The 22408-nt window shown below is 44.5% G+C and overlaps 1 protein-coding gene across 2 annotated transcripts in view; it reads right to left on the bottom strand.

The window, feature by feature from the left end:
- The window catches only part of LRIG1 (leucine rich repeats and immunoglobulin like domains 1), a 73552-nt gene that overhangs the window by 28551 nt on the left and 22593 nt on the right, over nucleotides 1-22408 (bottom strand). For both annotated transcript variants that reach the window (XR_657846.1, XM_009284382.1), the window contains exons 3-9: nucleotides 20178-20315; nucleotides 18983-19126; nucleotides 16544-16687; nucleotides 15546-15689; nucleotides 10312-10455; nucleotides 6304-6384; nucleotides 772-843 (exon numbers count right to left, since the gene is read on the bottom strand). Coding sequence is in view for 1 of the 2 variants with exons in the window: in XM_009284382.1 (XP_009282657.1) it covers nucleotides 772-843; nucleotides 6304-6384; nucleotides 10312-10455; nucleotides 15546-15689; nucleotides 16544-16687; nucleotides 18983-19126; nucleotides 20178-20315 (867 nt within the window). In the remaining variant the exon portion in view is untranslated. The remainder of the gene's footprint in view (nucleotides 1-771; nucleotides 844-6303; nucleotides 6385-10311; nucleotides 10456-15545; nucleotides 15690-16543; nucleotides 16688-18982; nucleotides 19127-20177; nucleotides 20316-22408) is intronic.

Below are 22408 nucleotides of genomic sequence, written 5' to 3'. Positions count from 1 at the left end.
TTTAACTTGTCTTAATTCAGACAGGAAGTTATTCATGAATCACTGCTGGAGTCATCAGCCTTGGGACACAGAAAAAAAAATTACATAGCGGCAGCCAAAATTTACTTCTTGCAGATTGCTCTAAGGCAGTTGCGCTGAATGGGGATGTTCGGTGCCTGCATCGTAAGCAGTCATTTGCAACATGTGTCACTGCCAGAGCCTAGATTTAGGAGGAAGCTGGGGCAAGGGAGGAGGAGAGGGCTACATCTGAAATAGCGTATTTTCATTGCTAACAGCCTGCAAAGAAGCAATGTGCAAGTCAAAGCGATATTTATCCAAGAACAAATCAAAAAATTAAGAGCATGCAGATTTGCCATATGTTCTATAACTTTGTTCCTGGCACAAAAAAAGGCCAAAGTTGAGGCAGACTTATAATGAGAAGGAAGCAGGTGGCCCCCACAAATGGACTGGCTTCTCGGTTTACAAAGACGCTATTAAATTGCTAGCAGATCTCTCAAGCAGCTACTTTTGGCAGACCCCCCTTCCCAAACTCTGAGGCATGGTGGGTTACTCACAGGTGCTCCAGGGCCTCCAACCCTGAGAACGCTTTCTTGGCCACCGACTTGATCTTGTTTCCAAACAGAGTTCTGCAGTTTCCAAACATCCAGTGCCAGATAAACAGAAAAAAAAACGGGGAGAGGGGGAGAAAAAGAAAAGGGAATGTGCCATATCAAAAGGCAGGCTTTTGGCAGACCCCCCTTCCCAAACTCTGAGGCATGGTGGGTTACTCACAGGTGCTCCAGGGCCTCCAACCCTGAGAACGCTTTCTTGGCCACCGACTTGATCTTGTTTCCAAACAGAGTTCTGCAGTTTCCAAACATCCAGTGCCAGATAAACAGAAAAAAAAACGGGGAGAGGGGGGTAGAAAAAGAAGGAACACAATTAGTGTGGCTTTATCTGATATACGCACTCAGTGTAAGTCCCGGGAAATCTGAACTGCATGGAGATTAAGGGAGCTGAACTACACTCGCTTTCCCGCTCCTGAAATTGAAACCTTTTATCTGTATTCGAATTTAATAGTGATGACAGCACAAAAGGGAATGTGCCATATCACGTAAAAAGGCAGGTTTGCTCCAGTGCTTGGAAACCAGCTTGCTGAGTAACAGAAGGTCCCCTCTATTCTTTGCAGGCTGGCTGTGGACAGGATTAAGTGCAATGACAGTTTAACAAGATTTTGGTCTCTCCCTGCAACACACTTCATTTCTGACTTCTTCCCAGATAGTAAGAGAGTGGTAATTTATTCATCGCTGCTTGGCCTGAATGGACATCCACACACAAGAGCTGAGGGCTGTCTCTTGGCTGCACATTTATACAGCAGCTAACCGAAGTGACTGCTGACTTCCTTCCTTGGCTTATGATAAATACAAGAGCAAAGTAATATAATGCAATAAATAACAGCTGAGGGGTAATTTCGAGGGGCAAAAGGAAGAAGAGAAAAGGTAATGTATAGAACTGAGGAGCGTGCTTGCTTGCATCTGTGACCAGAGAGCATTCCTCTGAATCAGCAGACAGTGCTACGCAGCAGCAAGAGGGGGACTACCAGCAGGCGACAGCCAGCTGGAGCGATCACAGCCCAGCTGCTATCTGCAAAGTAACAGTTCTCTATAAATACTGACCAGTGGTGATTGGTCAGGGGCAGGGTTCATGCAAAATGGATAGTCTCCTCAACTGTTTTAATAAAACATCAACCAATGTCATTAATTAGGAAATGACTTCTTTCCCCAGGTTCTCTAAGGTTTATCTTCCAGGTGCATCTTTTATCACTGCCTGCTTCACATGGTGTCCAATGCAAGTCATCACTAACACCTAAGGTAAAAAACTGGCACATGCAGTGCTGCATTTGATTGCATTTCCTTCAAGATTTTCCCTTCAATATAGGGTGTAACCTGTATTTGCACCCTAAAAAGGCCCTACAACTACGATGGTCCTACTGCTTGCTACTGGCTGGGGAAAGGAGGCCAGGGTAGAAGATGGAGCATGTGCGGCCATTATATGAGCAAATACATTTGCAGAAGCTTGTTAGGGCTTTCCACAAAGCACCCTTCAAATGTCAGGATAATTTGGTGTCTCAACACCGGCACCCAGAAAGCCCAGTTTCTGTGTGGATGAAAGCAGTGGATGCCACACCAGGTAGAAAGCAAAAATGGGGCTCATCACGCTGACTGTTACGACAGGGAGGACTGAGACTGTATCACAATCTGTCCTTGCAGCCTGTTGTCTTTGGAGGGAATTTGGATGCCTGCCACTGGACAATACTATGACCCCAAGTAGGTCCTCACAAAATCAATCACCCTGACAGTGGTATTGCCAGATGAGCCACCACTCTAATTGTTGAGTAGACAGGAAAGGCCGGTTACTCCAGCTCCATACAAAAGGTCTGTGGCCCCAGAATCACAAATATTACCATTCCAGAGCAAAACACAACCAAAAGCTTCAGTTTCAGGCAAAGCCACCTCCCAGCCTCCATAGTGAGACACACACTCAAAGCCCTTTCTTATGGGCAGAGTTAACTTGGTACAAAACCACAGCTGAATTTTCAGAGCTGCGTCCCTTCGTTAATTATTTGATTTAAGGCAAGAATAAAGACAGCTATTGCAGGCATGCTGGTGGCTGATTAAAGGCTCCAGATAGCTGCAACCTGCTTTACCGACAGTATCGTTCTAAATATCTACAGTGAGCTTCACTGAGCTCCTTGCTACAGCACCAAAACCAGGGTATCAGAAGTCCTATTTATTGCATGAGAGTGTGTGGCTTTTTGCTTTAGGTGAAATACCCCAAGCACCAAAGGATGCGTGCAATCATGTGTACCATCATTTGGTAAAAGGGATGTTGTATTAATGAAGGCATTAAAAAAATCCACTGGAATGATTAATATAGTGAATAATTTACTATATGCAAACTCTGGTCATATGGCTGCATCCATACACACTAATTTCTGGAGCCATATTCCTAAATGAGGGTGTTATGCTGAGCTTGGGTTTGATAACTGGAGGTTTCTATTTACAGTGGATCTTGGACTTTGAAAATTGGAGATACTGATTATATCCATTTACTTATCGGTGCAGAGATAAGCAGTATGTCTGGGGATGTGAATACACAATGTATACATCACTTGTATAGGTGCATACAATTTTATGGCTATATACATGAGAAATACAAAACACACTGGTAATAACGCCATGCCCCAGCAAACTCATTAAAATCATTACGCCTTTCAAATCTCAACTAACCACTTCTCCAATTCCGAAACGGTTTGAACCCAGCGGCCCCCTTCAAAGGGCTCTGGCACGCTGGAATGCAAACGCGGCGGTATGCAGCTCCACAATTAGCCTGCCTGCTGCAGTCCAGAAACGCTCCTCCACTGTCGGCAGAGCTAGGCGCAAGCATGCTCTGCCGGTGATTGCATAAGCGTAATTACACGCTAGGCACGCAATTCATTAGAAAACAGCATTTTCTCCTCCAGCCAGTTTTGCACCTGCAGGAAGATCTCAGTCACTGAGTGAGCCATCAAAAAACCGGTTACGTTTAGCAGCTTGAATAATTAGGAAACTCGTTGTTCCCCAGTGATTCCACTGATGCTTTTTATGCTTCGGTGCTTCTCGACTCCCTCTTTCTTGAAGCAACATTTTAATTTAGGCCTGTGCTCTCCATCCTGGAGAGCTTCATATATAATTCAGAGAAGGCTAAAGTGACTGGCCTCCCCACCTCTCAGTTTAACACCTTCATTTTAGCGAACAACCCTCTCTGTGCTAAATCCTTTCAGAGGCTAATCTGTGCCAGATCAAAGGGGAACAGCTTTTAAAGCAACCTCCACAGAGCTGAGGTGATTATTAATTCATTGGAAGGTCTCCTCTGAAGTGCCCATTTATTTTTTGTATGCTAATGCATTTAAAGCTGGTTGACGGTTTAAACACAGGCCCTAAATCACGCAGTGAAATGGTTTGCTGTAAAGGCTGATAAAATCTGGAGTCCAAGATCCAATCCTGCCAGCAAGAATGATACTTACTTCAGCCTTAGATGAAACTACAAGTTTGGGATTTACGTGCTGATGAGCTAAAATAGACCTGAACAGATGCCTTTAAAACTGACCACTCACAAGTGTCCCCAAAATGCCTCAAGAAATATAACGAAATAATCTCATCCTAAGGGTTTTTCTAGCCTTACACTCTGGCTGACAATGAACGATCCCAGCAACCTGTCTGTCCAACAGCAAGTTCGCTCTGTTAGGTAATCAAACCACTCCTGTCTACCCAAGTCCAACCTGATCCGCATGCTCTTCCAGGCTACGAAATTCGCTGCAATTCCCCCCACAAACCACGGGCACATGTCCTTCCCTACGTTCAACCAGACCCAGAACTGGCCCAAGCCCATGTGCAACGGAAGACAGAGGTCAACGATGTGAAAAAAGATGCACACCCGGCTTCTTTAGACTTGCACAAGCCCCTGTTGCATCCTTTACTAACAGCAGACAAAACCGGACACCTTTCGAAGCAGTTCCTTGTGCCAGATGATGAACATCAGATCAGGCCATGGCTATTTCACAGGGGTGATAGCTGCTCTGCCCAGAACTCCAAACACACAACCCACGCAACCCCGCAGGCTGCCTCTGCTCCCTCCCTTTCTCCTCCCGCTCCTTGCTGTACCTCCTGGCCTCCGCCTAACCCCTGCAACTCATCAGTGCTCATTTCTCCCAGTTGCTGAGTCAATCCTTTTGCTGAACTCTTTCCCTCAATACTGTCTCCTCTGGCTTTTCCACCTCTCTTCTGTTATCTGCACCCAGCATTTCTAACATATCCCAATCACCTGAGGCCGCCACTTTTGCTCCCATGCCAGTGGCCATGTTGGAGGGATGCCTTGCAGTGGATGTCCCACCAGGACAGCTCGCTCTCTCCGCTCCTTTCCTCCACCTTCTCTCCCTTGTCAAAGCAGCACTACAGACTCACAATCCTACAGCCTGCAAATCCCTCTGGACAAAGACTCTGCTCACACTACCCTTCCAGCTGCTCGCATGGTTTCACTGGTTTCTTCAGACAAACCAAAAACTTTAGTAACAGCAGCCAAGGACTCCCCCACCCACCACCTCTGCCTTTTCTCTAGCAACTTGTGGGAAGATTTCCCAACTCCATGTGCACAGCGATTCCTACTGGCCTCTCTCTCCCCCACACTTCTTCTACCTCCCTGCCTGACTCCCCTGGTCCTTAAGTCCTTCTCTGCCTCCTGCCTCACTTTACTTGCAGCTACAACTTGGTTCCCCTCTTCTTGGATCCAGTGACTCCCCTCAACAATGATCAAATGCCCTCTACGTCTGTGACTTCAAAATTTTTCTTCTCCATCTAAGCATTACGTCCCCACGAATCCTGCCACGGCTCTTCCCACTCCCCCAGGAGTCTCTAATGAGATTGTGACAATATACCGCCTGCCAGGATTCATTCTAGCCATCTGCTATCCATCGAGGTACTTTTACTGCACCTCTGGCTGTGCCATCTCAGCATCAGAGACAGCGTGATGAGGGGGTGCTGAGAACTTAAACAAAGGCAAGAGGTAATGATTAGAAAGACTCTTGATTTGTCACAAGCCATCAGAGACTTCTCTGACAGGGCTGATTTATATAGCCGATTTCAAATGGAATACGAACAAGCACAGAGCAATGTAAAAATACTTGTGAAGGCCAAGCATGCTATAAACATTTGCAAGGCGCATGCTTGCCTTAGGTTTCTTTTTATCTCTTTAAGAGCCTATGCCCCATGGTGCCTTTTATTGTCGCTGCACATGGAAGCAAGCCCAAAAGATCACTCTCAGACAGAGTATCCCACAGAAACGAATCCTGTTTCAATCCCCTGTTGTAACAGGAAATGGGGTGATTTTTCTCTTCTGTTTATTGTTATTTGCTGCATCAATCAGTGCTTCGCTGAAGATTGCAAGGGGTCTTTTTTGTTGCTGTTTGCTTTTGGAAGGAAAGAACAGTTGTGCTGAATCTTACAGATGAAAACAGGTTTCTCTCTCCTGTGTATCTGAACTACAGCATGTGGCACTGTCTGTTCATCACTTTCAAAGGACTATAATCACCTCATATCTGCTTCGAAACACAAGTGCTTGATAACTACATTTGCACTCTTGCAGTAAGCCTGCAAAACTACTACACCTCAGATTTTCTGTTGATTTTTATCTTGTTCCAAAGGGAGGAAGGCTACATCGGAGAGACCCACCCCCACACAGGCACACTACACAACTGCTTTGCAGAACTTCAAACCCAGGGATACTCACAGCTTGCTTAGGTTTTCTAGGCCTGTAAAGGCTCCGTTGGTATCTTCTATTGTGCCTGAGATGTCATTGTGGTCCAGTTCCCTAAGGAGAGGACAAAAGAGAGCTCATAATCAGCATCTTAGTCCTAGGCTCATCGTTAAAAACAAACAGAAGAAAGTTTGAGATGCCACACGAAGAGCTTCCCATTTTCTCCTGACACTTATCAGAAAAAGACGAGTCCTGCAGCAAAACAGCACTAATCACTTTTCCTGCACTGACCCATGCTGCAATGGTGCATTCCAAAAAGAGCCCTGGCTTTTTCCTAGCTGAAACCCTCTGTTTCTGAGACAGCAGCAGTAGCAGATAGCTACTTTTTAACAGGTTGGTTTCGGTCCTTTTCTAATTCTGTGCATCCAAACAAAACAAGGCAAAAGAAAATAAAGTCCCAAAACTAAACCGCAAGAAACAGCTGTCCTTAAGTGCTACCATCATGAATTAAGATAACTTTGGTTATTCCAACGTATACATGTTATTTGTTTATAGCTATCTCTTCGGAAGATGATTTGGTGTGTTTTCTATGAAGCCACATTTTTTTCTGGCAATGAACTTGAAAGCTCAAAGGAAAGCACTAGCATCACTACACAAGCCTAACTCTCTGTATAACCACTTTTTTTAAAAAAATGAGTAAGAATTCCTTTTTCAGAGTTAGCTTCTTTTGGCTTTCAAATTGACCATCAATTACAAGAGTCAAAGAGGTCTGAAGAAAAACAAGCACACAGAACAAACACAGAGATCCACAAAAGCTGTTTAAACAGTCTGTTTAAAAATCCTTCCCTCCTAGCTTTAATTCCAGCTAGCAATGAATACCCAGCAACACAGACAGATTTATCATTTCTAACATTAAGTAAAAAGAAAGAAAAAAATAAATAGGCTTTGTTGGTTTTGTTACATCACTCTGATTTAAAACCTAGCAAAAACCAACAACAAAGCAAACTAAACCATCCAGATAACCCCCCGAACCCTCAAGTACTCCTTTTGCACCTTTTGAAGATTATTATCAGAACATTTCCAGTTTAAATATATAAAGACAAAAAAAGAAAAATATTTCCAAAGCAAAGCCGCCTTGCAACATTCCAGACACGGGCATCATAGTGTAGCTTCTGGGCTGTGCAGCACAAATACACAATAACCCAAAAGAAGAGAACAGAAATTTTAAAAATCCCACAGTTTCAATATTGGCATGGTTCTCCTCAGCCGAGATAGGGCTGAGACTTTTGCTCTCAGAACCTAAGCTGGCTGCAGTCTTTGCTTGTTTCTCGGCTTTGGTGTGTGAACTAAAGATGTGAAGGGAGATGGCCAAAAGCCACAATTCCTGTTTCTCAGCTGGCTTCAGCGTGAGACCTGAATCTCATGTCCCTGGGGAACCCTGCCCTTAGCCAGCATCATTGTGGATGTCAGGGTGATCTGTGGGTAGGACTGTGCCAAAGGGATGGATAAAAACTCAACATCCCCGCAGGGTGTGGGCGCACATAATGCTGTGGTGGCATAAGAGACAAGTCCAGGAGAGACGCTTTGATGTGTTGAGATTTTCAGCACTATCTATCTGAGTGGGGTAGGAGCAAATATATCCTCCTGGAGCTAAGTTTCTACATTTCCCTTATGGTTGCCAAGCTAATGCCCGTTGTTCTGTTTGTTTTTTAAGGGCAAATCCCTTCTCAGACATTTCTCCTCTTCAGTTCCACCGTGGGCTACCGGTCTTTGGACCAGCAAACCCTTTCCCATGGCAGAGACAGACAAGTGGGAACAGCCTGTAGGAGCTCTCTGACACGCACTTTTATTAATTGACTGCTACACATTGTGTTTTCTTGAAAAAGGAAAAGAAAGTGGTATTGCTTGTTCATCCAGAGGCAACTCAAAGGTTTAGTGTTAGAAAGGAGGAATAAAACCCTTTATAACAAATGAGTGAAAATAGAGAGAGAGAAAAAAAAAGAGTGGGGTATTTTGGCCTAGCTCTCTTTGTATTCAAACTCCTCTCCCAGCCCCTGTTGCCAATTTCCTATTCTTTCTGGCTGGCTGAGCTTGAATGCTTGCAGCCTTGTTAATCATTGTGCTCCGAGGTCTCTGGGCCTGACCTCTATTTGAATAGCTCCACATTTCAGCAGTTTCACACCCACCAAAGGCTCCCCAACAACAGGCCATAATTAAAGCATGCTCGGGTCTTTTTCACCAGGTGCAGGACCCAATAGGCCTTTCTCTTTATTAAATTAGAGCTCACTCATACACTCCCTCTCCTCCTCCCCCCTAGGCCCTAGACATAAAAGAGGCTCCACATTCACTGCGGAGCAAAGAGAACTACCAGCTCCCCTTCCCCTCCATTTTTCTTTGGAAACCTTTAGTTCCGGTCTTGACAGCTGCCTCAGAGAGGTCCCTTTCTGAATGCCCAGTGGCTGAAAGACTTTGGCTTAAGTTTTAAAAAATGAGAAAAAGCAAACAAAACCCAAACTCACTTTCCAGTCACTTCCTTCACTGTGAACTTCAATAAAAGAAAGAGTAAGATGCAAAAAGTACTGTAAAGAGGGCAGATCTTTCTGTTCCCATTTCCTTTTAATTACTCAGGCCACAATGGGCTTCTGAAGAGGAATAAAAGTATCAAAGTGTGTTTTTTTTCTTTTGAAGGAAGAATTAAATCAGCCTGCTGAACTCAACCAGCCTGGGAGCTTGGACAGTGCTATAACACAGGCTGTGAGAACTTTGTAGCATGCCAGATGAAGGTGCTGAGCCCGCAGCCTCTGGAGAGAGGAGGAGAGCAGCCAGCAGCTCTGCAGGTACAAGTAAGGGAGACAGAGGCAACACAGCTGCAGGAATGGACAATTAAAAGAACTGGATTCTCCATCTTCTGATGTTTCTAAGGCAAGCCCAGATGTACCTTAATCTAACATAGCTCTTGGGCTTAACAGTGTATAATGGTGCAATTGTATAGCTGGCACCCCAGAGGAGGTCAGATTGATCTGTCCTATTAGCCCTACAATCTAGAAGTTGCTATCTTCTAGATGGCAAGCTCATTTCCAGTGTGACATTTCCAGGTATTATGTTGTGTCAGTGACTTTAAAACAAAAGTCTGGTAAATGGCCATAGCCACCACTGGATGGATCATTTTGCATTTCAGTATTAGGGCACGTGAAATTTTTCTCTTGATAGCATGGCAACTTTTTTGTTGTTCAGAGGTTACCACAAAAATCAGAGCAACAGAACACTTCATGACCCAAGTGAGCCCAATTCTGCATTAAAGAGAAAGACTTCTGGTTACTCTCGTGGCACACGTAGCAGCTTCCTGCTCCCATGGTTGGACCCAAGACTGGGTGAAGCTTCATGTGTTGTTACACTTCTGGTATAATCAGATGCCAAGCCCAATCTCTGAATGTCTTTGTTTTGCCATTGTTTTTTTCTTCTCAACACCACCTTAGCCCAGGATTTTATATTTATTATTCAATTAAAAAAAAAAAGTAGTAACAGCACACAAAAATGCTCAATATCACATTTAAGAAGATATTCAGATTTCCAGCTTTGTCACTGGAAGGAATCATTCCCTACTCCTCCTGAGTGCAGAATGACCCAACAGAAACTGTCCTTTTCTAAGAATTTCAATTAAAGTCAATATGATGGCAAGAGAAATTCTGCTATTAGTTGAAGGACTGAAACCTCAGGGATTTTTGCTCAGCTGGGCTAGATTCAGGATCCTGTCCCATGTTCCTATAATTTTACTCTGGAGCTCTCTACTCTGAAAGCACCCTACAACACTGAGCAGTCCAACTGCAATTCTCCTAACTACTTTTAATTAAAAAATACAAGTTCACTGAAGTTGAATAATGGGGTAAACACAACAGCTGCTGAAAACAACCGAGCAACGTGTAGGGGAGTTTGACGCTGAGGGCACAGGCACCCAAAGCAACAGCAAAGCAAACAGTTCAACAGAACACAAACTGTGGAGGGAAGACAGGTGTTAGCTGACAAAAGCTGGGGGTAACTTACAGGACACGTAGGTTTCTGAGTCCCTTGAAGGCACCTTCTGCAATATGATTGATGGAATTGTGGCTCAGTCGTAGTACGTGCAGTCCCCCGAGGTCTGCCAAGCTTCCCTCATCCAGCCTGGTTAGGTTGTTGTAAGAGAGTATTCTGAGGAAAAAAAACAGCAGCCCTTGTCAATCCAACCAATGTTTTCCAAACTCCTCTGTGCCAACCAGTGCCTGCCTGCCTCCCACAACCCCCTTACAAGAGGCAATGTGTACTGGGTGGATACATAACAGCTTGATTAGGAAATAAGACTGCTGTCTGCAAATATTCCCATAAGATACCCACGGGGCAGCCTGGATGACCACAAGGGACCAGGAGGCATTTGGTATCCAGTTATAGGGAAGTCTTCTGTACAGGCAACAGAGAGAGCCTCCTCCAGAAGTGAATGAGAGCAATAAACTAATATGCATGCTGCCAGTTATGGCGGGAAGAAGCTACTCTTTCTCCACGGCCTGTATGGCCAGGTGAGGGCCTGGGAGCACCACCCTTCCTCGGTCCCCAGATATATAGGTAACACTCAGATATCAGTCCTGGTTGTGTTCAATCCTCACTCCCATTTGGACTCCCTCTGCAGCTTACAGGAAAAAGCAGTCCCCTCCTTCCCCACGCCCTGCGAGGTGAAGAGTGACGTCAAACAGATGGATTTTGAAGTTCACACGCGCTCTTGGCAGGGTCCAGACTTCTGTATTCGGGAGGTGTCTTATCGTTCTGCACTTGTGCACAGCAAGCCCCAGGCGTCTGGGTGTGGGTGTCTTCACAGCCTGCTCCACCCCAGTCAAGAGCCAAAAGCTTTTCACCACAAGGCAATTGAATGCTTCCTTTCACGCGCAGGAAGGAGGTATTTGTTGTAAACCAGCCGCCTTCCCTCCCGCTCCCCTTTGTCAAGGAGTGTACAGTCTGCTTGAAATCTTCTCCACTTGCAAGTGACTAATACTGGAGGGTTAGTTTTTTCCTAGTTTCCCATCCATCTCTTCCCCTTGCCTGTATTATATCTGGTTTTGGAGATTTTTTTTGAAGTGCTACTCCTGTTGCAGTTTGGAAGCTGGTAGGAAGAAAGTTCTTTTTCTCTCCCAGCCAGGGTGCAGATGAGGCTTCTGAGATTTGACACCGAGGGCAGGGCGTCGGAAGCTACAAGCCACTGCAGAAACCTCACACAATATGCAACCACATTCTATGCAAGCAGTAAAGCCGCAGCGTTGCTGATGTTGAAAGCCAGCTTGGCTCATCAAATGAGGGACCTCCTGGGGTAGCAGCAGGCAGAGTCACTGGTCAGTGATCTTCAGCCTGAAGCATCCACCCACAGCTCCCCGCTGCAAGTATATTCCTCCTGATCTCTGGATGTCACTGCAGCTGGGTAAGTTGAAAGCCAGCTTGGCTCATCAAATGAGGGACCTCCTGGGGTAGCAGCAGGCAGAGTCACTGGTCAGTGATCTTCAGCCTGAAGCATCCACCCACAGTGGCAGTGAAATGTGCCCAGCACCAGCCTCAGCTTTAAGTTGCCTGCACACTGATGTGTGGGGTATAAAAAGTGGCATTCAACTACATGCTGGTACTCACATTTTCTCAAGCTTCTCTTTACAAAGGGCAGTTGCACAGGATTTTCAAAAATACCTTAGTGACTTGGGAACACAAGTCACTTCAAAAGATGTGAGGGTTTGAGCTGCTAAACTTTTGAAAATGTGGAGTTATGCAGCTTTGAACAAGCACTGAAATCCTTCATTGCACAGACAACAAGAAAAAAAAATCTCACTGGGTTCCAAACCTCCAAATGCCTCTTTTAGTACTGCCTGTGAATGAGTGCTTAAAAATGTATCTAGGGCTTGCATGAAAGTCACTGCAAAGCCAAAACCTAAGTCAAAACAGACACATACTCCAAAGTACTGAGAGTGTCATTCACTTGGCAAAAGAGCCGTCTATCTTTTAGCTGTGTGAGTGGGCAGAGGGCAAGCTTTGGAAAAAATACAGCAAAGATAAATGAGTTTGAAGAAGGTATGGGACAACATACTTTCATTCCTAAAGAAGTTGTAGTGTTAGTTAAGAAGAACTGGCATCCAGTCAAAATTATGTCCTCACCTGCGATTAAAGAATTTGGCTTAAAAAAAAAAAGTGTTCAAAAGTAATCCTAAACCTGGCTGAGGAAAAAAAATAGTTCCTTTTGATTCTACACAGAAGAGTTCCTGCCACAACTGGTGAAGGCATGTTCCCCTCTGTCCTGACATCACCTCAAGATGGACAGACAGCAGCAGTCTTTAGAGGGCTTTCTCAATAGCTGCAACCAGATGGAAGGTTTCAGGAGCTAACATACCTGGCAGTGGCTTCCTTCAACATGCAAGGGCTCTGCCTCCTGCCAATGGGGCAGGCCAATTTCCAAAACAGTGTGTTCCCCTCCTCAGTAGTTTGGATTATCTGTGTTGCGAGAAGTCAGCAGGTCTCTGCTGCTTCCCCTACCTTCTCATCTCTCTACCAGTGAGAAATCACTGGAACGAACAAGTGGAAATGTTTGTCTGCACAGCCCTTTTGGCCTGGCGAGGAAATGGGAGAGCAGCACGCCAAAAGGGATACATAAACGGGTTAACCAGAAACCTGCTGTGCAGCTGGGGCTCCTGCTGCCAGCCAGTTCTGGACCAGATACATCTAACACATTTCATTCCCATTGACCAAACTATAGGTAAAAAGTGAAAAGACAGACCCAGCTGCCAAGTCATCATTTACCTCTGATGAAATCCTATGCTCCCACTGTGGATTTTTCCATTATGTTGATGCCCTAGCACCTGACTGGTGAATACAATCAGCCCTTTCTCATGCCCATAACAAGGCAAGAGCTCTCTTCCCTTGTTAGCTTTTACATCAGACCAGAGCCCTGGGGTCACGTTTTCTCCCATCAACTGAAGGAGAGACAATTCATCCTTCATATGACCACTTCCTTCCCTAGCACAGATAAGCAGGGGTCTGGCCACCTTTCTTTCTTGGGTCAAGGACTTTGAAATTTATTCCCTGTACAAGCAGAGACAGTGTTTTCTGATAACTGAAACCCAGTAGATTTAGCAATAGGGGAGGTGAGCAAGGATCTTTTAATAAGGAATGAAACGTACACATTCAAAGAAGTGCACAGAGGCAATTGATGTATCTAGTGCTTCCTTTCCTCACCCTTCAATTTCAGAGCAGACCTCTCCTACAAGTACTCTTTGGCTGTGGGAGTTTCAGTTAGGAGTATCTGATGGCTCCCTGCAGCAGCCTTACCCTAAAGGCAACACCTGCAAGAGCTTGTAATATTTTGCAGAGATGTGTGCTAACACCCACATAATCGCCTTTCGAATCTCAGCTAATGTCGTCTCTGGCCTCACACTCTAGCACAATCCTGTTTGTCGGGCCAAGCACGCCCCAGCGGCTCCTACCACCTCACATCACCAGGCATTTTCCAAATCCACCCCATTCTGCACCAGAGCAAGTAAGTCCTGCACGGGGTTTCTGCAGTTACTGCAGAGGATGGTCTCTAAGCCAGGACTGCTCACCGCTAGCACTACTGGTTGGCAAGAGATCCCAATCCATACCTGACAAATAAAGGGCTCCACATGACGTGCAACCTCCCATCTAAACCTTGAGGGTTTGCAAAGACAGCGTCAGGTAGAAAAGACAAGCATAGTTCTCCCTAAAAGAGTTCTCTCGTTAGCTCTGCAAGATGCAGATGGGGCTTACTCATCCCATCTGAACCGAGGCTGAAATAAAGCTTCAACACAGGCACCAGATATTGCGTCCCTGAGAGCAGAAAGCTCCCAGAGCTGTGCTACTAACACAGTGTAGTGATCTGAATTTGGCTATTCCAGGGGTCCAGCTGTGAGTGCCCTAGAAGTTAGACTCCCCTTTCTTGATGCTTCAGATTTAAGCAGACCATGAGCGGAACACGGTGCCGATTCTGACCTGTTGCCTTGAAGATTTCTCCATTGACACTGCCTTAATCTAGTAAAATATCACTTGAGGATCTGCACGTGAAGGAACTGTAGCTGCCTATAGCACTGTGCCAAGCAAAGGAGCCCTTTAGGCATGGGCAGTTTCACAGCAATTTGAAAAATTAGGTAATTAAACAATCACATATGTATTTAACTAAAATCAAAAATAAAATATTTCTTTGTGCCCCAAAAAAATAATCCACATCTGAATGAATAATTTGAGTTCAACAGAAGATCACAGCTGGTCACTGGGCTAACACGTTAATTCTACAGCTTCTAAACTTAAAGGAATGACGTGTGTCATGTCCACCTATCTCTGAATCCACATCCCAAAAGACTAGGGACTCACAGCTGGGTAGACAGATACCAACTTTTAGCCTGAGTCCAGAGTGAGGCCTTTGCAAGCAGGAAGCTGCTTTACCGTACTGCTTTTTGGTGGATAGGAGAATCCCTAACAATGTTTACCAAGAGATTTCTGAGCACCAAGCAGAATGAATTACAGTTCCGCTAACCACATGTGTCAAGTTCTCCAAAGAAAAAAGTGGATCTTTCCACAGTCCCACCGAGGAGATGACAGCTACTTCTGTAAATACTGTAAGCATCCATGTGTGTGTCTTCAAAAAGGCATTAAGCAGTGCCACAGACCCAAAAGACACCCTTGTGGGGCTGTCCTCAGCAGCAAGGCTTTCTTTCATTTATCAGAGAGACTGTATTCACAGCTGGAAATCTCAGGAGAGCAAAGTCAATGTATTTACTTTTAAACAACTGAGCCCTAAAGGAAGGGTAAAGCGTAAACAGGAAAAACAAGGAGAACTGCCTTTAAAGGGCCAAATCTCTGCTGGTTAAAAACACGATTGTTCTTTGTAAATACAGAGGATAAAGCAAAGCTTCCTTCAGGCTGTACAGTCATTGTATGGCAAGCCGTGCATGTCTTGTTAACTAGCTAGCTAAAAAGCGCTGGCAAGCTGCAGATCACAAACTCTCCAGGTCTTTTGGCACTGTATCCTTTTAGTGGGTTCTAGTCTTTGTTTCTGGGGCAAATGTATTTTAATCAGGTGCTGTGAAGGTCACAACATCATGAATAACAAGGGCATCACTTAGGAGGCTGCAGTTCCTGCATTTCTACAGGTTGATATAGCAGGAGCTGTAAGCCACGTGATTGGGAAAAATCCTTATTCCCCTTTCCTGACAACATTACATTAGCATCAAACCCTGCCCAGCCAACCACGATAGAAACCAACTTACAGTTCATGCAGCTTCTGACAGAAGCTCCAGCCATCGGGGTTGATGCGGGATATGGAGTTGTTACTGAGGTGAAGCTGGTGCAGAGATGAAAGGCCATAGAGAGAGCCACTGTTTACTTCTGTCAGGCTGTTATACTCCAAGTGGCTGTGGAGAAAAATCAGAAGGAATTGACAGATAAGCAGCACTGGTCAACTGCTAAAGAATTTCCAACAAGGATCGCGATTTTAGCCATTCCTACACACCTTTCTATATACCCATGTGGATATGTGAATGCGTGGGCATTTCTCGTGCAAGTGAAGGATAGAAATTCAAGGACAACACAAAGGAAATACCCAGAATGAGCTGTGACTGCAGAGGTACACTCCACTGCAAGTAAACTGGGCTTAAAGCATCCCATTCAAGTTTGTATTTGCAGAGTCTCAGTTGTGACAGCAGCATCCAGAAACATGCTGCCTTGATCACTTGTGACCCTGCAAACACACCTGAAAGCCAATCATGTTGGAAGTTTCAAGCATTTCCCTGCAATGACTATTCAATTTGTTCTCTCGTATGGAAAGAACACATCACTGAGATAGGCTAGCTTGGTTTCTAGGTATCCCAAGAGGCAGACTAATCAGGTCTGCAACACAGAGTTTCCATATATCAGTCAAAACAAATTTGCAGAAGCCAGATGAGCTTTTATTTAAAGACCAATTGAGATCTTAGTGAATGTTCAAATCGTCAAACTTTCAAAGGAATACCACCACAGCTTGAAAAACAGGACTTCTTTTATTGAACACCTGGTAAAGCAACAAGCTTTAGTAAACTGTGGGTCAACTAAACAGAAGCTGCTGTAGCATGGCAGAGCTCTGTGCATGCAGGACATGGAAAGATGCACGAGGACTGGCACGGGTGCCCACAGGTCTCTGATGGGAGTCCTTGCTAAAATGCAGAGGAGGACATGATAGCAGGTGAATTCTAGGCTGTTTAAGGGAAAAGAGCCCATCTCTCCAACTTACAGAACTTGCATCTTGGCTAGACCCCAGAAAGCCCCATCAGTCAATTTGCTTATGTTGTTGCGCTGGAGTTTCAGGACTTCCAAGCTGTCCAGTCCCTGGAACGTCAGGCCTTCAATCAGGCGGATGCGATTCCGGTTCAGCTCCCTAAAATCACCAAGGCCATACAAGTTTATTAAAACCCAGTCCTTTCTCACGGAATCATCTGTGCAGCATACAATGGGGACAGCAATGCCAACAACTCCTCTGTCAACAGTTCCCAGGAGAGAGCAGAAGCGCACCGGAAACTTTCAATCCCAGAGCTAGCCAGGGAAGCCAGCTGGGTGTGATCGCTTAAATAAACTCACCCTGGAACAGACTTTCACTATAGAGAAATAACAGAGACAGTGTGGCAATTCCTCTTCATCCCTCCTCTCTCTGCATTTCTCTTAAGCCATTTATCCTTTTCATCAATTTTCACACGTCACCTTCTCTCAAGCAGAGACACCATTTGAACCAATACAGTTAAAACATCAGCACTATTTCCCTTACAACCCATTGTTTTTACAGGACCTGTAATCGCCCAGTAAAAACGTGCTCTGAAGCAAGCGGGTGCCATAAGAACTGTGAACCCAAGAGGAAATTTTATGGCTAAGTTTGAAAGGAAAGCTTTCAGTTCCCCTGATAAATTTCACATTTTTTCCTATTATAAGAAACTAATAAAGAGTGAAACAAGTTGTTTCCAATAACAAGGCAGTCTTAGTATTTTGCGTATACAAAGTTCTCCAACTTGGTTCATTAAATTTCTTTTTCTTTTCTTTTCCCCTGGGTAGGGAAGAACTCCTAAATTTTGGGAATACCTTTTTTTCTGGATAGCAAGATGAACATCATCACAGCACGCTTTACCAACCCATATCAAACAGCCTTATGGATTGCTAGACCCAGACATACCAAGTGAAAACCCAGTTCCGTAAAGTCAGTGGAAAACTTCATCGACACAATCCACTAAAGCTGAAGATAGAGCTTTTAAAATGGATACCTTTCTGCACATACAAGACTAACCTAAGGGTAGTTCCCTATTCAGCATTTGTGTTGAAGAAACTGGTGGAGGTTACAACATCAGAACTAGTTTTGGAAAAGATGAGGAAGCCATAGAAACTTTAAACTTACTTTTCAACTGCCTAAAAAAACAACGTTGAACTTGCACTCAAGTTGAGTGTAATTAAAGTCAAGCAAGCAATTAAACAGTTTGCAGGCCTAAAGACTCTTGCCTTACTGCACTTCCTAGACTATTAGTGAACTATGCTTTGTCAGAAAAAGAACCGTACACAAATTCTACAACACATCAAGTGCAACTTGCAATTCATTTATGTTTATCTACAGGGTTAAACAACCAGCTGTGAGGCTATCTTTAAGAGTGCCAACTACTCCAACTTTCAGTGAAAACTGTGTTCCTAACAGATTGAGTTGACCCTCATTTTTATTACAGTTTTGCACACAATGCAGACGAACACAGTGGATTAAAAGCTCTTAGTCAATGGACAGTAACTTCCAACTGAGAGGCAACAGACTTTTAAGATGCATATGCTATTGTGTCACACTGTTCAATCCCAAATTGGCTACAAATCCTACATGTATGCAAGCACAAGTGCACACCCATTCCTTAGACACATCTTGGCTTAAGGATTTGTCTCTCAGTCAAGAGGTTGCCATTTAGAGGTGTGAATTCCAACAGCTTTTGTGAAGTTTATGTTAACAGACAGAGGTTGACCTTTTGCCTATCAAATTTGATGGAAAGACTGCAACAGGCCTCAGGCTGGGCCCATTTCTCCAACAGCAGCAGACGGGAAAAGCTAAACCATTAGTGCTACTATTTTACACATAAAGTGTATTTATAGCTGCAGGTGTCTACGTCTGTAGACACCCATGCAGCTCCTGTCACATGGACCACAGGCAGGACAACAACAATGTGTGTGTTAACTCATCTAGAGTGCTATTTTCTCTGCCCAAGTATCACCACACCGTTTAACAACCTTCCATCATTACTTTTTTATTGCCACATAAAGATACCTGTGTGGTCTTGAAAAAACTAACATGGTAGCTGAGCTCTGTCACTTGCAAGAGAAACATCTTCCAAACCTCTCTTGCGCCACAGACACCAGCAGCTTTTAAGGGAATGGATTTGTCTTAGGCTGTCAAGTGCACAAGATGCTGATGTCTGCTGCAGCATCCCTCCCTTCCCACCTGATCAAAAGAATGGCCTGAAAAGCCAATAGGTACAAGACAAAAAGGACCCTCTCCCAACGTGTTTTACTAGGTGCTGGCAGAGGACTACTGCACAGTGTATTCTAAGTTTTATAGATAGCAGGTGAGGAAGGGTGACGTTTGGTGTGTTTATCCTCAGGGACATTTTGTCTCCATAAAGTGTGGCTGAGCTTAATTAAAGTGCACATTTCTACTCACAGTTGTGTTAGCCTGGGTAGCCTGAACGCCTTGACAGGAAGCTGAGTGATCCTGTTTTTACTCAGACGAAGCGTTAGCAAGGACCGTGACAGACTATCAAAAGCACCAGGCTCCAGGGTGCTGATTCTGTTGCTCCCCAGGTAGCTGCAATAAATCACAGCAGAAAAATGAACAGTTCTGTCAGAAATTTCCTTTTATCAGCATTTGGTTGGTCTCCAGACAGGCTGGTGAAATTACAGAGGTGGCTTCAAATCAGTTGGATATCTGGCTGCACAAAGAGCACAGTGCCTTTCCCAGAGCCGTGTGACAAACATGGAGAAGCGCTGCGCACTTCCCAAGAGCTCCTTGATACCCTCCTACTTCAGCAAGGCAATCGGGAGTGGAAGCCAGAAACCAGAGAATATTCCGGTGCAGGATGACTCTATTAATTTCCTGTTTTTCCCCTCAGCATCTGTCCCAGGGCTCTTTCTTACCTGGACCCTAGTCTTAGCCACAGAGGCTGTTTTTCCAGGATAACAAGCAAACATCAGTCACAACACCACTCTCTTATATCCTCTCACAACCAGGGACAGAAACCTGGGTGCAAACTTTAATGCAAGCAGATTATCTGTCTGCACCTCTTCAAAGGTACCTAAAACACATATTATTTTATGTTTCCCTGAATGGGCAAACATCTCTATTGGGAGGGTGTTACTCTGCTTAACCCCCGGTTTTCTTCAAATAACCAATGAAGAGATTTCTGTTCTTAACATTCAGTAGCCATTTTAATGATGAAATAGTCATTCCGCCTCCTCTCTCCCAGATGCACATGGGCTGATCTCAGAAACAGCATATACACTTCCCACTGGGGAAGAGACACAAACAGTTCTTTTGGCTTCTAGGTTTCCAGCTGTAAAGACACCCATACCTGAAGAATGCAGGATACCTTTTCTCTGTTGCAACATTTCCATGCAACACAATTAATAATAATCTGCATTCTTTACAGATACATCAGAAACCAAAAAGACAGAGCTCAAAAAATAACCTGACAGTAGGGACAACGTGCTGCCTTCTAATTCTCCTTTGCACTTAAAATCCTGACGAATAACCCCATACTTTGTATGTTCATTCCCTCTCTATTTTTTAAAGAAGGTTTGAGGCCCTTTTCTCTGCTGTGGTAACTCAACAAAAGCTGTTCCCAACAAGAAAAACTCACAGCTCCTTTATATGAAGTCCCTGTGGAAAGCAGCCGTTTCGGATTTCCGTGATGTCATTGAAACTCAGGTCCAACGTTTCCAGGGTAACGTAGGGCTTCAGCTGACTTGCTTCAATGCTGCGGATCCTGTTGTGATGCCTGAAACAGTCAGGAGGAGAAACGGAGACAATTTAGTTCTCTTAAAAAACCAAAAAGAATATCTGAGGCCGCAGCAGGCCCACAGGCTGGCTCCTGAGTTCACACACTCAGACTTACGGTGCTTCTTCAACAGCTGTCTGAGGAGAAACACACACCAGAGAGATCTTCCCTAATCCCCATGCTGTTCCTATGGCTAGAGAGACTAGCTCTCAGATATTTGCAAGCTTCCAGACACTTTTTCTGGTATGGTACAAGACTTTTCCCTTCTGCAGGACTATTGACTCTATTCATCAGTTTTTCTTCCAGTAATTTGGGCTCGGTCTCCTACAAGCCTGCACTTCCAGAACGGATTTGTTACATGCAAGGACTGCAAGGCTGGATTTTAATCCTGCAGGCAAGGAGTGCTGATCAATGGTTTAAGCAACCTGCCAATGTTTTACACAGAAGATGGGATTTTCAGAGGAGGAAACAGATAAGTAAATGTGATCTCAGCAAAAGTTACAAAACATTGTTTCCTTATTTCCTAAGGATTCTTCTGAAAACTCCCAGCTTTGGACTATGTTACAATGATTTGTAATGCACAGGAATACTGTAAGAGGGCTTGCAAACGTTCTCGCAAACGTTTCCTCATCTTTCGCTAAGTTTGTCCCACTGTGCAATTAGGACAACTGCAGTGCCAGTGCTCTGCCCAAGCACCGACTGCAGGATGAGAGCCTGTAACGATCACCTGTGTTTGCTGCCCTACCAGTACCAGCCTGAAGGATTCGATCTAATGTTTTTCTTTAGAGAAGGTACTACAAGCTGTCCTCAGGGTTTCTGCAGCCATCAAACAGTTAAATACCTCTAGACCTCATCTGTACCCAACAAGGTCTAACTAAAAATCCCCTGAGTCCTTTCCTCTGACTCCTTTCTGGCCTGAATCAGTAGAGAGAACAGTAACCAATTAGAAAAATACATTGAGCATTAGTCACAAGAAGTAGAGCACATGCCTGATGTGAATTTAGACCAGTCACTGATATTACTGGCAAGGCTGAGAGTGAGGCACTCCAAACAGAGACGCTCACCAGACGCTTGAGAACTTGCTGAATAATAAGAGATAGCAGAAAGGGTTCAGACAAGTACTGTGCCTTAATCTGGCCGGCTACCCACTGAGTAACCAGAAGAGGAGACAGCAGCCAGTGAAAGCACTCTTGAATGTAAACCAGGACATCCCAGCTCTCCCGACAAAGCATCAGCTCTTTGAAACAAAAAACTGACGGATGAGCCGACCACAGCCGTCCAGGCACTGAAGCTTATGGGTGTCTAGGAGCCCGTCTTCTCCAGCTTCACCCCCATTTCAGGCTCTCCCAGGCGTTCAGACAAGCCCCTTTCAAAGAAAACCTCTCCCCGCAAAAGAAAATACCGATAGCACATGGCAAGGGACCTGCTCCCCACACTGCGATCTGCTCCTTTACCCTCCCTGTTATTAAAACCAGATTGTTTCACCACCACATTTGCTGGTGTCTGTAACAGGAAGAGGGTAAAAACTGCATCCCCACAACTCCTGCTTTCTGGAGTTTCACCCTTTAAACAGCCAGCACATGACCCTCGCTTACACTGGGCAAACATTCACAGAAATGCTTCTTTGACTAAAGAGATTAAGTGCTACTTAATTAATTCAGTGCAGGCTCACAAATCATTAAGGATAAGTTTTACACCACTATAGCAATGCGCTGCTAATATGGTGCAAAAAGGCATCAGGAAAATTAAAAGAAAGTCATTAACTTATGTCCCCAAACGGGTTATTCCATGGGTTACACGCACACAGGTCTCTGCAACCACAAACTGTATAAAAGGCAATGATATGGCTACTATCCAAATGACCAATACTAATTTACAGCTAGGAATAAAGACTGAATTTTCACATCCATGGCACATAGTAAAACAGAACTCCAGTGAATTTATACTGTAGTGAGACTAAAATACCAGAAAATTCACTATACCCAGATTTTTGTGACCTCCATAAATTGAACACATGGGTGAGGGGGTTTTCTTTTCCCCAAGGACTAGTTTCTTTTGCAAGGAACTTGATTAGTAGAATCAGCAAATTCAAA

The sequence above is a fragment of the Aptenodytes forsteri genome, unplaced genomic scaffold (genome assembly GCF_000699145.1).
Source record: "Aptenodytes forsteri isolate BGI_AS27 unplaced genomic scaffold, ASM69914v1 Scaffold53, whole genome shotgun sequence".
Taxonomy (NCBI): domain Eukaryota; kingdom Metazoa; phylum Chordata; class Aves; order Sphenisciformes; family Spheniscidae; genus Aptenodytes; species Aptenodytes forsteri.
The sequence above is the reverse complement of the archived record's forward strand: the minus strand, read 5'-3'. Positions and strand labels throughout refer to the sequence as shown.